At 48.2% G+C, this 14,519-nt stretch overlaps 1 protein-coding gene across 7 annotated transcripts in view; it reads right to left on the bottom strand.

Annotated features, from left to right (window-relative positions):
• Positions 1 to 903: 903 nt before the first annotated feature.
• Positions 904 to 14,519, bottom strand: part of Uvssa (UV stimulated scaffold protein A) — a 45,454-nt gene continuing 31,838 nt past the window's right edge. For 5 of the 7 annotated variants that reach the window (XM_021163841.2, XM_029477455.1, XM_021163842.2 and 2 more), the window contains exons 9-14: positions 10,363 to 10,534; positions 9,797 to 9,919; positions 8,152 to 8,335; positions 7,523 to 7,634; positions 5,136 to 5,310; positions 3,884 to 4,421 (exon numbers count right to left, since the gene is read on the bottom strand). In XM_021163841.2, the coding sequence (XP_021019500.1) occupies positions 4,328 to 4,421; positions 5,136 to 5,310; positions 7,523 to 7,634; positions 8,152 to 8,335; positions 9,797 to 9,919; positions 10,363 to 10,534 (860 nt within the window). In that variant the 3' untranslated portion in view covers positions 3,884 to 4,327. Of the gene's footprint in view, positions 4,422 to 5,135; positions 5,311 to 7,522; positions 7,635 to 8,151; positions 8,336 to 9,796; positions 9,920 to 10,362; positions 10,535 to 14,519 lie in introns of all 7 variants that reach the window. The other 2 variants (XM_021163840.2, XM_029477454.1) reach the window with 1 other exon arrangement.

Here is a 14,519-nt window from a genome sequence, read left to right as displayed (position 1 = left end):
CTCCAGAAGAGGGCGCCAGATCTCGTTGCGGATGGTTGTGAGCCACCATGTGGTTGCTGGGATTTGAACTCTGGACCTTTGGAAGAGCAGTCAGGTGCTCTTACCCACTGAGCCATCTCACCAGCCCCCATTCCTTTTTTAAATTAAAATTCATGAATGTTTTGCTTGCATGTGTGTGCACCACATGCGTGCCTTGTGCACTTTTTCTAGTTTCTAACTTAATGGAGACTAGGCTTTTAAAGTACTCCTCTACAGGACTCTGGATTTCATTGGTGCCGTGATGGTTCCAGTTCAACTTGAATTCTATTCATTTGAATCATGTCTTTATTTTTGTTTATTTTGATTTGGTTAGCTGGTTAGCTAGAATCTGCCAATGACTTGTCAAAGAACCAGCTCTTAGATTCATTGTTTCTTTTTTCTTCCAATTTCATTATGTTGTTTTTACTAGGTATTCCACTCTACTCAATTTGGATTTGTTCCTGTTTTTACAAATCATTGAATTACATCATTAAGTCATTTATTTGTGCTTTTTCTGATTTTTAATAGGTAGAGTTAGTGCCTCATAGGTTGCCATTCTATGTATCCAGAGGTTTTGCTGTGTTTTTAGTTGTATTTGACTTCAGGATTAAAACATTTTTTCTTGATTCTTTTTTGACCCATTCACTATTTAGTAATGTGTTGTTCCATCTTCATGAATTTATATAATTACCAGGAATTTGTTTGCTATTGATTTGAAGCGTTATTGCGTTGTGGCTTGATAAGATATATATTAAATTTTTTCAATTATCTGAACTTAAGATAATGTTTTGTGTCAAATTATGTGATCTAGTTTATTATTTTCATTTTTTGAGACAGGGATTTTCTGGGTAACCCTGGCTATCTTAGAACCCATTCTGTAGACCAGTCTGACCTCAAACTCAAGATTTGCTTGCCCCTGTCTCCTGAGTGCTTGAATTAAAGGTGTGGACTACCACCTCCTGGCCAATATGATCTATTTTGGGTATTTGGCCTGCTGTGTAGAATGTATATTCTTTAGTGTTTGGGTCAAACATTTTGTACATATTTGTTAGCTCCATTTGCTGTATGACATCACTTAATTCTGATATCTCTATTCTTTTTTGTTGTTGCTGTTCAGATGGCCTGTATTCTGGAGAAAGTGGGGTACAGAAATCACCCACTAATACGGAACTGGAGTAATCTGTGTCTTTAAGCTCAATGGCATGTTTCTTATGAAATTGGGTGTTCTAGAGCTTGGTACATACAGAACTGTAATGTATTCGTGGTCAATTGTTCTCTTGATTAGAACAAAGACTCTTTGTCCTTAATTCCACCATTTGGAAGGCAGAAGCAGGCAGATCTTTGTGAGTTCAAGGCCCACCTGGTTTATATAGCAGGCTAGGACTGAGTAGGAAGACACAGTCTCAAAAAATAAAATAATAAGGTAGTGAGTGACACCTGCTTCCTTCCTCTTTGCACTTGCTTGGGATACTTTTTTTCTATCCTTGTGCTTTAAGGTGGCCCCAATCTTTAAATCTTTGTTCTCAATCCATTCAACAAACCAGTGTTTCTTGACTGGGGAGCTAAGGATATTATTAAAACGTCGTTCTGGTTTAAGGTGTGTGCTGGCTCCTGGTTTGCTCTTTGCATTCATCCTCTTTTGTGCTTCAGCAATTACAGCTTCACTTGTCTTCCTTGTCCTTTTTCCTCTATTCAGTCTAAAGAATTGCTTTTGGTATCCTCTCTAGGACCAGTTTGGTGGACGTGAATTCTTCTGGAGTGTTTATACCACAGAGTGGTTTCCTCTTTCCTTCAACTATGGCAGGAAGTGATGCTGGGTACAGTACTGTAAGTTGGTATCCATGGTCTTTTAGACCTTGAAGTACCCTGGTCCAGACTCTTCTGCCTTTTACAACTTCCACTGGGAATCAGCTGTTGTCCTGATGGGTTTCCTTTACATGTTCCCTGTTCCTAGTCTCTCTAGGACTTTTATTATTTTATTATATTGGATTTTGTCAAAGGTGTTTTCTGCATCTATTGAGATAATCATGTGATTTTTTTAAAAAAATCTTTAAGTAGACACTATTTAACAAAAGTCCATGTATACGAACAGGAAATCTCCTAAGGTGTGGCCAGGGAGTCAAGAGACTATCAAAATGACATAGGTGAATGTTGTTGCCCTTAGCTGACTCCCAGAACATGACGGTGAGACTGACTGCTAAAGATAACAGCAACTGTCTTCATATGTGATGACAAAGAAGAGATCATGAATTTGAGAAAAGGGCATGGGAGAACCTGGAGAAGGCAGGAGAGGTGGAAATGATGTGAGCACAGACCTCTTGTATAGAATTCTCAGAAAAGCAAAAGAAACAAAGACACCAGTAATGGCATAAAGGAAGCAGAGCAGAGTGAGTGTAAATGATGCAGCCACCATCCAACAGCTTAGCCCCTCACAAGGAAGTTACTATATGCATCAGTGATGCACAGAAACAGTTGTCCACACAAACAAAGCACAGATATTCACGGTAGCCCTAAGGTAGGAACAGACCAAACATCAATAACAAATCCATGGAGACAGGCCATGGTGGCGCCTTTAGTCCCAGGGCTTGGGAGGCAGAAGCAGGCAGATCTCTGAATTGGAGGCCAGCCTGATCTACAAAATGAGTTACCAGACAGGCAGGGTTCCAAAGAGAGACCATGTCTCAAATGAGAGGGTGGGTGTGGCAATGACAAAATATGACTCCATTCACTGTGATTTTGTGTGTGTGTTTGCCTATGTGTGGGCAGATGTCTATGGGCATATGTGAATTTTCATATTATAGGCCAGAGGTTATAGCTGAGTGTTTCCCTTGACTGTTCTCCACTCTATTTACAGAGGCGGAGTCTCTTGCTGAATCCAGAATGCACTGATTGGCTAGTCTCTTTACTGAGTTTGCCCCAGAGATCCTGTCTCCTCTCACCAAGGGCAGGATTACATGCAGATTACCATAACCACTTGACTTTTATATGGATGTTGAGGACTCCAACTCAGTCCTCATAATTACATGCAAGTGCTTTACCTGCTGAGCCACCTCCCTCGTCCTCTGCTGTGGTCTGTATGTGTAAGAAACAGGACTGAAATACTGGTATCACAACACAGAAGAACCTTCAAAGGCAAAGAAGCTGGAACAGAAGGGCATACTCAGCCAGGAGTCATGGTACATGCCCTTAATCTCAATACTGAAGAGGCAGAGGCAGGAGGATCTCTGAGTTGGAGACCAGCCTGGTCTACACTGTGGGCTCTAAGACTGCCAGAGCTACATAAAGAGACCACATCTCAAAACAAAAACAAAAGCTGCAGACCCAATTACTCTAAACGCACAGGCATGGAAAGAGAAAGAGGGCTTCGAGGTGGTCAGGCAGTTTGTCTGAATACTAAAGTTCTGGAAGCGGATGGAGTCACTCGTTATACATTGTGCATAACCTGGGTGACTACATGGTATGTGAGTTAGGGCTCAACACACCTGGTCCAGAGTGGTGCCAGGAGCTGGACATGTGTATTAAACAGCATATGCATGAAAGGGTGGATTGCTGAAGGCATCATAAAATACATAGCACCACTAGGGACACACTCACTGCCCAAGGGCTGACCAGATGGAGTGCCTGCCCCTATCCGACTCCAATGCAGGTACGTTATCCTGAAGGGATTTTTTTTTTTCCCTCAGAGACATACTCTGCTTATGTAAGTTTGGCTGGCTTAGAATTTACAACTTAGACTAGCTTAGCTGTTTGTTTGTTTTAAAGACAGGGTTTCTCTGTGTAGCCCTGGCTGTCCTGGAACTCACTCTGTAGAACAGGCTGGCCTCAAACTCAGAGATCCACCTGTCTTGCCTTCTCAGTGCTGGGATTAAAGATATGCCTACCATGCCTGGCAACTAGGTTAGCTTTGAACTTGTATTGATCTTCCTGCCCTGCCTGCTAAGTGTAAGGACTACAGGTGTGCGTCGCCTCATCTGGCTTTTTGTTCTTGTTTCTCAAGCAGTCTTGCTCTGTAATCCATACTGGCCTAGGATTCAGGTCCTGTTTATGTCCAAGTGCTGGAATTACAGGTGAGGTACCACATGTGTGGTTAAAATGGTTGGGAATCAAACGCTGGCCTCACCACTAAACCATGTCCCCTGGCCTCCTGGAGAGTATTTTAATGCATCACTCCATTGTTACATACAGAAAAAACAAGCTCGGATTCTACTCAGACCTAAGTCTATTCTCCTTCCTATCCTAGTAAGCTAACGGACGGAGAAGAGCTGACGGCCAAAGGGGACTACAGCATATTCAGCACACCCACACCCTTTTACTTCAGCGCATAATTAAATTGGTTTGCAAACTTCTCGTGTTTCTTCTGGTCCATCTGGTTCATGGCAGCAACTACTCTCTGCACGGCTGCCCTATGGAGAGAGCACAGTAAGAAGTGACTAAGGACTTGACAGGACTCTGGAGTCCTAGTTTGGCTTGCTGCTTCTGGACCTCATAAAGGTTTCCAGTGGAACTTCTGTAGGGTAGTGCTCAGACAGAGCAGGGGAACCCAGTCTGTTCCCCACCACAGGTCTTGGCTATGTCTCCTTGCAACTGAAGGCAGTTGCAAGATCCCATGCTTGCTAATCCCAGGCTGCACTCTAGGGCGAAGGCACAGCTGAACATGGGTTGCAGGTCCAGAGGTAAGGGCCCCTAGAAAGGGCTGTAGGAAAAAGCAGGAGGCCTATGTGGACCAGCCCCCACCCCACCCCAAGGCTGACCAAGGAGCTTACCGACCAGTACTATGATAAAGTATCTGGCTCCAGGAGTGCCTGACATCGTGCCTGTCTTCTCTGAGGTTACTCCTATAGACAGCATGGCACTAGCCCAGCATGGCACAGCAAAGCCAGTACTTGGCCTCTTAGGGCCATTTTGCTGTACCCAGCTCTACTTACAGAGAGGTGGCTGTAGACTCCTAGGAAGAGTGCTCAGGGCACACAGCTGCAGCTCTGCTCCCCACCAGCTCTTGGCATGGCCTGTCCCTGCCCACCTTGACTAATACAGTCACCAGAAGTGGCTAGCAACTCAATGGCTCTCCCCCCACACATCCTAAAGCCTAAGGCCTTGGACCAGTGAGTAGCTCTTACTTGGCAAAGACCTTCTTCTCGAGGCGGGCCCGGGCGGTGTTGGCACGCTCTCGCAGATCCGTGAGGTTAGGGTGCTTCTTCTTTTTCCCTTTGCCTTTCTTGCTGTACCTGGATGAACCGAGGTCCACCCCTGTGGCTGCTTCCACGTCCTTCAGAAACTCAGGGTCCTGCCAATCTGAGCACAACTTGATAATTTCAAAAGATGTCTGGCACCAACCAGGAGTAACCCTTGTGGGTTTCTTCTGGATGTAGGGCTGGAGCCTGCCTGCTGCATGCCCTGGTACCATAGTCTGAGAGGGTCTGTGCTGAGTGACATAGCAATCTTGGAATGAAATCCACTCAGAGACATCTCTTTCCTTATCCCCTTCTGTCACTTAGTCCCCTAGTATTCCAAGGGTCCCCTCAACTTGAACAGGCTGGAAGGGTCCGGGCAGGCCTACCCCAACCGCCACTACTCCTGGCATTCCTGACCATTCAGGTAGGACAGTGGTCAAGGCTTTGGCCATGGAGTCAGAGTGTCTTCAGGCTACTTCCCTGCCACTCAGGCCAACTGTGGTGCTTTCAGACATATCTGGTACCTAACTGGCATGTGAAGCTAGGGTATCCAGTTGAGGTGCATGGTAGGCTGCAGATGGGTTCTCTGATTCACAGCAAGTGTGAATTCTGGGCCTCCGAGTGCAGAGCAGAGTCATCCCACCTGTAAGCTGGGCACTGGCTGTTGTAGTCACAAGGGTGGAAAGTGAGAGGGACTGAACAGCACGCAGCCCACTGAGCAGCCTCATGAGTCCCGGGCCAGCTCCCTGGTGTAATCACTGCTCATGTGCAGGGCTGCTGAGATTATTAGTCATGTAGATAAATACGAGGCCCTTCTGGGAGTCAGCGCCCAGGACTCCTGAGTTCCCTGCTCAGTCTGCTGGCTCACCTCCACAGGCTCCCCTAAGTCCCATTAGGATGACACCAGTCCAGCCTGGCTTGGGAAAGACAGTCTAGTGAATCAGATAAAAGCAAAGTAAACCGAACCCTTTAGGCCTATGGGTGAGCCCAGCAGGCAGAGACCTGGCATTCTTTACTACAAGGGCATCCAAATGCCAAAGAGGTCCCATGGGCTGGGGCAGAGTGGACAGCGTGCCTGGAAACAGAGTGGCCGCAAAGCCAGACTGTAAGGGGCACGTCCACTGAGGGAGAAGCAAGCACACCAGACAGACAGATGGCGTGGCCTCTCCAAACTGATTTTTTTGAAGTGAAGGAACTCAGGACTGCACGATTCAGATACAGGGACGATTAATCCAAGATTAAGGAAAACTGTCTAAACAGTTTATCTCCCAGTAATAAGAAGGCGTCACAGTTTAGGAACCTGGTGAATGGAGCAATTGTTTAAACACAACGAAAAAATGCTGGCATCCAGTGGAGATGGAATGAGCACCTCAGGAAAATGAAGGAGCAATTTAAAAGCCTTTGAAGAAAATCAATAGACGCTGGGGCTGTGCGGCCTTCCTGGGCGCTGAAGGGCCCTGGAGCACCGTGTGCATTGTCACTGAGGTTAGCACCAGGGAAAAGAAAATTGCCCCGTGTGCGAGGGAGGCGGGATCAATACTGCAGTTAGTAAAGAGATGCTATTTCACATCTGACTGGCCAGCACCAGGCTTGGCCCGTGGCCTGATACCTGTTTGTTAACAAGCCACCAAGGGCTGGAAAACTAGATACTCTTCAGGGTTGACACAAAAATAGGCACTTAATTTGCTCCTGAGTGTGAGCCACCAGGGAAGGTTTCTCCTGCAGATGAACAGGTCAGGCCCTCCCCACCGCTATACAACCCAGACTTGTCTCTGGGCACAAGATGAAACAAGTATTTGCGTCTATGAAGGGACCTGCAGACATATCCCCTTATGGAAGGGCCCTCCAGGGGCTGACTACAGCCCCTGAAATAGGTTTAGACACTAGGCTGAGTTTGAGCACCCATGTAGGCGTGTGGGAGCAGGAGAGGGGCTGGAGCTGGCCGAGTCAGAGCCGGCAGACGAGACCACCTAGCGTCTAGGCACAAGAACTAGAGTAGATGACTGTACCAGGAGAGCTGCTGCTCATCGTCTGCTCAGGAAGCAGGCGTGAGAATCAGAACCTGGGGACTGTAGCTCAGAGGTCGAGTGCTCATCTACCATATGAAACTCTGGGTCCAGTCCCTTCCTGCAGAGGTTGACAGGGTGGTATATGGAGTCAGAAGTATCCACTTCCTGTTGTGAGCCTTCAAGATAAATACCTCACCAGCCATGTGTACCCAACCTTGCCCAGGGAGCCTCCAACCTGCTACTCAAACAAACAGAAATTGCAACTTGGTGACCACAAGTTCCAGGGCTATGCCTGCAGCCCCTCTCCTGCTCCCACACACCTACCTGGATGCGCCTGCTGCTGCTGAAGCTGCTGCCTTTGTTCACGGGCTCTGTCTTCTGGGTTGAGAGGCTGCCCCTTGTCATCTCTGGGGATGATCTTCCCATGGAATGGGCACTATACAATAAGCACAGAGCAGCTGATGGCTAGGAGATCACACAAATAGCTCTAGGGGAGGGTGGTACAGCCAAGCCCTCTAATTGTGTGCCCTCCTCACAGAGGGGGAGATCTGGGGAGAGACAGCATCAGCAGTCTAAGAACTGGTCTGCTTATCCAAAGCAAGTTCTCTCTATTCTGCTACTTCTGCATCATGTATGTACTTTCCCAACCTCAGGTCTCAGACCACATACAGCTCTAGCTGAAGAAAAGTACTCTGGCTATAACAGATGGTCTCTCAGAAGTCAATGTCGGGCACTAGGACAAAGAACCCCACACATGATTCTCTGATGGGCAGTGGCTAAGCAATTATGACACTGCTTATAAACCTTCCTCTACAGGGCCCCTCAGGGCTCACGAATATCCCTGGTCTAGAATGGAGGCAAAGAGGGCCGCACTTCCCAGGCCCCTAGTCATGGCCCAGCCTCTCCCTGGGTAAGTATAACTTCATGTCCATAGCTTTGCCTACTGGCCTTACCTTCAGTCGATCCTGGCGCTCGCAGAGCCTGCCATTAGGCCTCAGGGCCCGGCACTTGTGCTGCACAGGCTCAAACGTCCCTGAAAAGGTAATGTGTCGGCTATGGAGCATCTCAGAAACATGGGCACTGTCCACCTCTTCCTCCACCTCGCTGGGTTTCCAGAAGCGGTGTTGAGAGTCAGATCTGCAAGGTGCACCAGAAACCCTCAAAGTAGCTCCTCTGGACTAGAAGAAGGGGACTGGCCCAATCCCAATGCACCCCAATTACCCCTCAATCCTGGGGGAAGCACTGGCCTAGGGTGGCCTTGAGGCCTTCCTAGACTAAAGAACATGATCAATACACTTGGGTTCAAATCCTCATGTTCACGAACCAGCCAAAGATGGTAGGTCTAACTACTAGCCTAGGGCTAGATTCCCCTTGCAAAGCAGGGCAGCAGCTCCAGGGCCCTGCAACCATGGCTTTGCTTTTGCTCTGTGCCCACTGCCAAACCTTGTTTCCTTTTTTTTTTCCTGACAGTACTAGGGATTGAACTTAGGGCCTCATGGATGTTAGGCAAGCACTATACCTAAGCTACGGACGAGTTAGTCCATCACCAAGGCCACTTTTCTCTGAATGCCACAGTGTGGCAAAGGCTCAACTTCTGATCCAACAACACATAGCATATTCTCTGGATATTCTCTGGGCTCTGCACATGGATGCCAGCTGCCTCAAGAGTGGCCCTCGCCGGGCGTGGTGGCGCACGCCTTTAATCCCAGCACTCGGGAGGCAGAGGCAGGCGGATTTCTGAGTTCGAGGCCAGCCTGGTCTGCAAAGTGAGTGCCAGGACAGCCAGGGCTACACAGAGAAACCCTGTCTCGAAAAAACCAAAAAAAAAAAAAAAAAAAAAAGAGTGGCCCTCTGTGGATTGCTCAGAGATGATGGGGCACATGCAGACAGGAGAGTGATAGGGCCCAAGATCCTGAGCAGTCTGAACTGTAGGTGGGTGAAACAGCCCTGACCAGGGAACACAGGCTGGCTATGATTTGAACTTGGGGAAGTTCCTCACAACTAGCCTAGCTGTACCAATATTTAACATCATGGAGCCTCAGGGCAAAGCCATGAACCAGGACTCTCACATGGGGACCTGGCTCTCTTCCTTAGGCGTCTCAAGGTCCCAATTCCTGCCTTGTAAGCTTAGCATCCAGGCAGCCCAGCCTGAGGTTCACACGTCATTAGCTTTACTGGTCTTAGACTCCCAGTGCTAGCTCTTAAGTACAGTGCCAACAAATGCAGCCTGGGCTTTTCCAGCCACCCGACTCCCTCCTCCTCCTAGGTAAGCTTTCGCCTGTACTCCTAGATGTGTCTTTCTCCCTCTATCTTCCACTAGCTATCTGCAGCCTGGTTTGTGCTGGAGTAGACCCACTCAGAAGGCTCTTGGGAACAAGAATCCAGCTTCTGACCCAGTTAACCCTGGACCCATCTGCCTCCAGCATCTTGAGGAGCCACACTTGTTAGGAGGATCTCAGAACTGAGTTTTAGCTATTCCTTCACACTGATTAATAGATAACCTTCATGGGGACCTCCCAAAGAAGCAATAGTAAGGCTCAAGTCTCAGCATCCTCAGGTTGTGCTCTGAGTCCTAGGAACCAGATACCATAGACTCACTTAAGAATCTTTCCAGCTGTTAGCTGCTCCTGGCCCCAGTAACACAGGTCCACTCCGAAGGGTACAATGGGTGCTCGGGCTCGCTCTGCTTGCTTCTGGGCTTCCTCTGGCCCAGGAAGTACCCTGAAAACAGATCAGTACATATGGGCTACCCATTCCTTGTGTGGCTACTTGCCTTTCCCTTCCACATCCCAGTGCAGTTCAGAAGCCTGGGATCAGCATTAATATACTACATTGGGCCTGAGCTGTCAGGTTGGCTGCTGATGTTCAGCAAATGACCTGGCCCTGCTGAATACTGGCTCTGATCTGTGATGTGAACCTGTTAGAGGTCACCTGACATTTCCTTCAAGAATATGGTTTGGCTACAGGATCTCCAGAGGGCTGCTACAGTCCCAGCTAAGCACCACGCCCCACGTTAGCAGGTGCTACTTGGCTAGGGCTACACACATTCCAGGATACCTCTCAAAGGAGGGTTCTTGGGCAACCTGTTCAGGCCAGCCAGTGCTTCTGACAGGTGGTGGCAGTACTAGGCTGTGGGCCCAGTGACATGGGACACCTAGAGTCACCTGGTAGAGGAGGGAGAGGGAGATGACAAGCAGTCCTGGAGCCGCAACATCTGGGCAGCTGCAGAGGTGGGGTCTGAGGCCTCCTCTTCCCTTCTCATCCTGGTCCTCTCCTGTAAGCTACATACAGCTGTACCTTTCTCCAGAGTCTTCAGTGGGGCCTTTGGCTCCAGCCCTGAAATGACACATGTCCACTCTAACATCTCTCTATCACCCAGGGAAGACTGGAGAAGCACCATGTGGTCAGGCCTCAGATGCTTCCATGCATGACAGCACAAGAGATGCCTGTCATCCTGACCAGTCAGATACAGGCCACACTTTTATGTAGGGTACAGGGCAAAGAGCAACCCAGCCTCTGTGTGAAGATGACACGATTCAGAAGAAACACATACCACAGCAGTTCCTAACTTCTGCCCCGAACCTCAAAAGCCACAAGGATGCCTATAGCCAGGCCTCAGTCATGTGGCTGCAATATGTATTCTGTGGCTGTAGGGCAGATGTCAAGCCCCTGACTAAAGGATGCCACCCTGAAATACCTGCCCTACCTCCTACCAGCTAGAGGAGGTTGTGATGTTGACACCAGGATTTCTATAGGATATGACAGATGACACCAATCATAGCCCATTTTCATTCTCACATCCCAGAGGCAGAATCCTGCCACTTTGTTCCTGCCCACTCTTGGGTCTGGCTCCTAGCAGGTACATATAGGGCCAAGTCTGACCCTTGCTGGCCCCAGAGCATTGTCGGAACTGGGACTCCAGAGGCACCATCCACTTGTTACCTGACTTCTCACATTCAATGCAGGAGCAACCTCAGCTGGACACTAGCCGTGCCTGCCAGCAAGCCCTGTACTGACACCAAAGCTCAGACTTCTGGGTACCCTGTCACCAAAGGCAGAGAAGATGATGCACCATTTCTGAGACTGGGCAGACTTCACAGCAGAGATTGGGCAAGAAGGAAAAGTCACCTGGGGAAGACAGCACAGCACCATTCTGGCAGTCAGAAAGGAAAGGGGTGTTGAAGACATCTTCTATCAAAGTTGAGGAGCAGGAGGGCTGGAAGGATGGCTCAGCACTTCAGAGTACTGGCTGTTCTTTCAGAAGACCCAGGTCCAGTTCCCAGCACTGCACAGCAGTTTACAACTACCTGATTCCATTCCCAGGGGACCTGCTGTCTTCTTCTGGCCTCCTCAGGCACTAGGCACACACATGGTGACAAACATACAAGCTTGCAAAACACCCACCACATAAAATAAAAATTAAAAAAACAAAAAAACAAAAACAAAACCAGAGGTGAGGCCAGGAACGCTGGAGAGGTTGCTTGCTGGGTGCCTGAAGAGCAGAGGAAGCAGTGGGAGTGCATATGAGCAAAACTGCACAGCGCAGTGATGTGAAGGGCAGACACACAGGTGCTGGCTGGGGTGCCTGTTTCTGGAATTCCAGAGGGGGAAAAAAAATACAACTGGAACGTAGGAAACAGTTGAAGAAATGAGATAGTTTTCCTGCATGCTAGAGAAGGTGAAGGGGCAGCTGTGGTTCAAAGAGGAAGTTAGAGAACATTAACAATAACAAGGAAAAATGGCAGCCACACTTTCAGCCAAGCAGCAAGTTCGGGGCCTTAATAAGTCACCTAGAAGGGCACAGGGACGGGCTGGGGTGTAGTGCTGTGGCAGAGCATGTACCCAGTATATGTACGGCTGTGTCCCATCCTCAGTGCCACAGAAGAGAAAAAGGAAAAAAGGAAGTGTATAGGAAGATGAACCAAGCTTACAGCAGAATACCCAGCTGAGCTGCCATGCCCATCACGGGTCCAGGAGGGAGTCTTATGGACACTCTCCCTGCAGATTCTTTAAGAACATTCTTCGCATAGGTGATCTGTCAAGAAAAAGAAAATCCTACAGCTCTGAAAGGCCACTAGGAGCTCTAGACTCATCATGGGCTTACTGTAGCAGAGGTTAGCCTGGCATGGCACAGAAGCAACCAGCTGCTCTTTAGGGATTCCTGGGGCCCTGAAGACATTGGGCCCAATCTGCTTCACTGCCTACTCTTCTATGCCAAGTTTTAATGTTCCTAGATACAGCCATTTATCTGTGCTACTTTCAGAGTGGAACTATGACAGACCTGATGCAGCCCAGACAGGCAAAATATTTCCTCTGTGTCCCTATATGGAAACACTTGTTGTCTCTGCTTTAGATCACCCTGTGTATAGGGAAGGGTCCCTGGCTCTTGGATTCTCATGGGTGGGGAACAGAGGACCTGGGCAGGGTCCACTCTGAGAGGGATGTGGAGTCACAGACAGCTACCTTCAGGCTCTGGAGCTCTGGGTCCCAAGGTCTGCACTGTGTATCACAAGATACCAGGCTGATCCTTCTCTAGGCCAACTGTAAAAAAAAGTGTCCCATGCTAGGCAGTGGTGGCTCATACCTTTAATCCTAGTAATCAGGCAGCAGAGGCAGGTAGATCTCTGTGAGTTCTAGGCTTTCCTGGTCTACAGAGTAAGTTCCAGGACAGCCACAGATAGATACACAGAGAAACCCTGTCTTAAAAAAAACAAAACAAAGAGAACAAACAAACAAACAAACAAACAACAATCAACAACAAAAACCAGTGTTCCAGGTTTTGGTGGCAAACACATGCCTCCCCGTGTTTCTCAGCATAATGTCACTGGCAATGTGGAAGGCAGCAGTTAGCCGAGCCCTGCATACATGCATACCCAGCAGGGAGGCGAGGCTGGTAAGTGAACAATGTGACATTTAGATAGATACAATCGCAGCCAAAAGATCAATATGAGAATTCCTAAGAGTTACAAGAATGAAATATATTTTTCATTGATTTGTTGTTTTAAACCATTAAGAAGATGGGTAAGCGTGTTAGAGCAAGGCAAACACTCAGGGCCTGAACACACCACTGTTTTCACACTGTCGTAGAAAATCAATCTCACTGACATATTTTCAAAGTTAAAACCCAAAAAGCAGAGCACATTCCTCAGGCCGGAGGGTGCGTGACCCTGAAAGAATGAGACATTACCCTGCTGACCACCATGCCCCTGCTGCCTTGCAGGGCCTGACTCCAGTAGTCCCTTGGCCAAAATGTACTCCCATAGTTGCTTTTAGAAAGAGTCATAAAAATGTCCAAAGCTCCTCTTTTTGTTTAAATTGGCCAAGTGGCACCTATTTGCCTGAAGCACTAAAGCAGACAGTGCGGGCGAGATGGATCGATAGGAGGAAATGGAGAGGCTGGGGCTCCACACAAAGTTAGGCTGCCGCGCGCTGACATTATTGATTTTACCTAGTTCAGCTGGCCTTGTAATTAAAATGTAAATTTGAGAAAGAGATTATGTCCTGACAGAAATGGTAGGATTAAGGGGAAGATAAAAGCCCCTCAGTGAAAATTCAGAGAAAGAAATGAGAAAGAAAAAAGAGCCTGATTTCCTCAGCCGTGTGGATTTAGACTGAATCTAACACTTGAGATTCGCCTGTGTTTAATTGGAAAAACAGTGATGGACTATAAACTAGTATTATGAACTGAGCTCTCTGCACACTGTCTGTCTGTCCGGACCCTCCAGCCTAGGCTACTGTTCTCCAGGGAGCCTCCATTTAGTATAATGATGGGGGAATCCCACTTCTATCCATGCCACAGGTCCTGCCCATGGGCCAGTGCCCTTCTTGCCCTAACCCTCCTATGAATGCTCCAGGAATTCTAGGTATGTCATATGTCCCTGGCCTCAAGGGCTCACCAACCCCTCCTGGGTTCCTGTGGCCCTCAGCCTAATGGTGGCACCATCAGCCAGATTGTGTGTACTTAATGTGGGTGCTGCAGGTCTATCCGTATACTCTGCCAACCCTCCCAGACTATCATGTTCTCCACTTGATGTCATTGTGAAATACAAAGCAACAGCTGGCTCAGACCACATTGGCCATCATTACTTTCTAGGCTTCAAACAGTTGCCTAGAGCCTTTCCAAGAACAGATAATTACAGACAATGAAGCAAGCCACCAGAGTCTCTGTCTTTCTGTTAAGCTGAGCGGAAGGAAGCCCCTTAGCAGCTTTGTAGGCACTTCCAGGTGTACGTGGAAGGCTCTGAAGAAAAGACAGACACACAGGCTGATGGGCACTGGGTGCTGGAGTTCTGGACAACATAGATATTGCTTCTGTGTGAGA

Source organism: Mus caroli, chromosome 5, assembly GCF_900094665.2.
Source record: "Mus caroli chromosome 5, CAROLI_EIJ_v1.1, whole genome shotgun sequence".
NCBI lineage: Eukaryota > Metazoa > Chordata > Mammalia > Rodentia > Muridae > Mus > Mus caroli.
The sequence above is the reverse complement of the archived record's forward strand: the minus strand, read 5'-3'. Positions and strand labels throughout refer to the sequence as shown.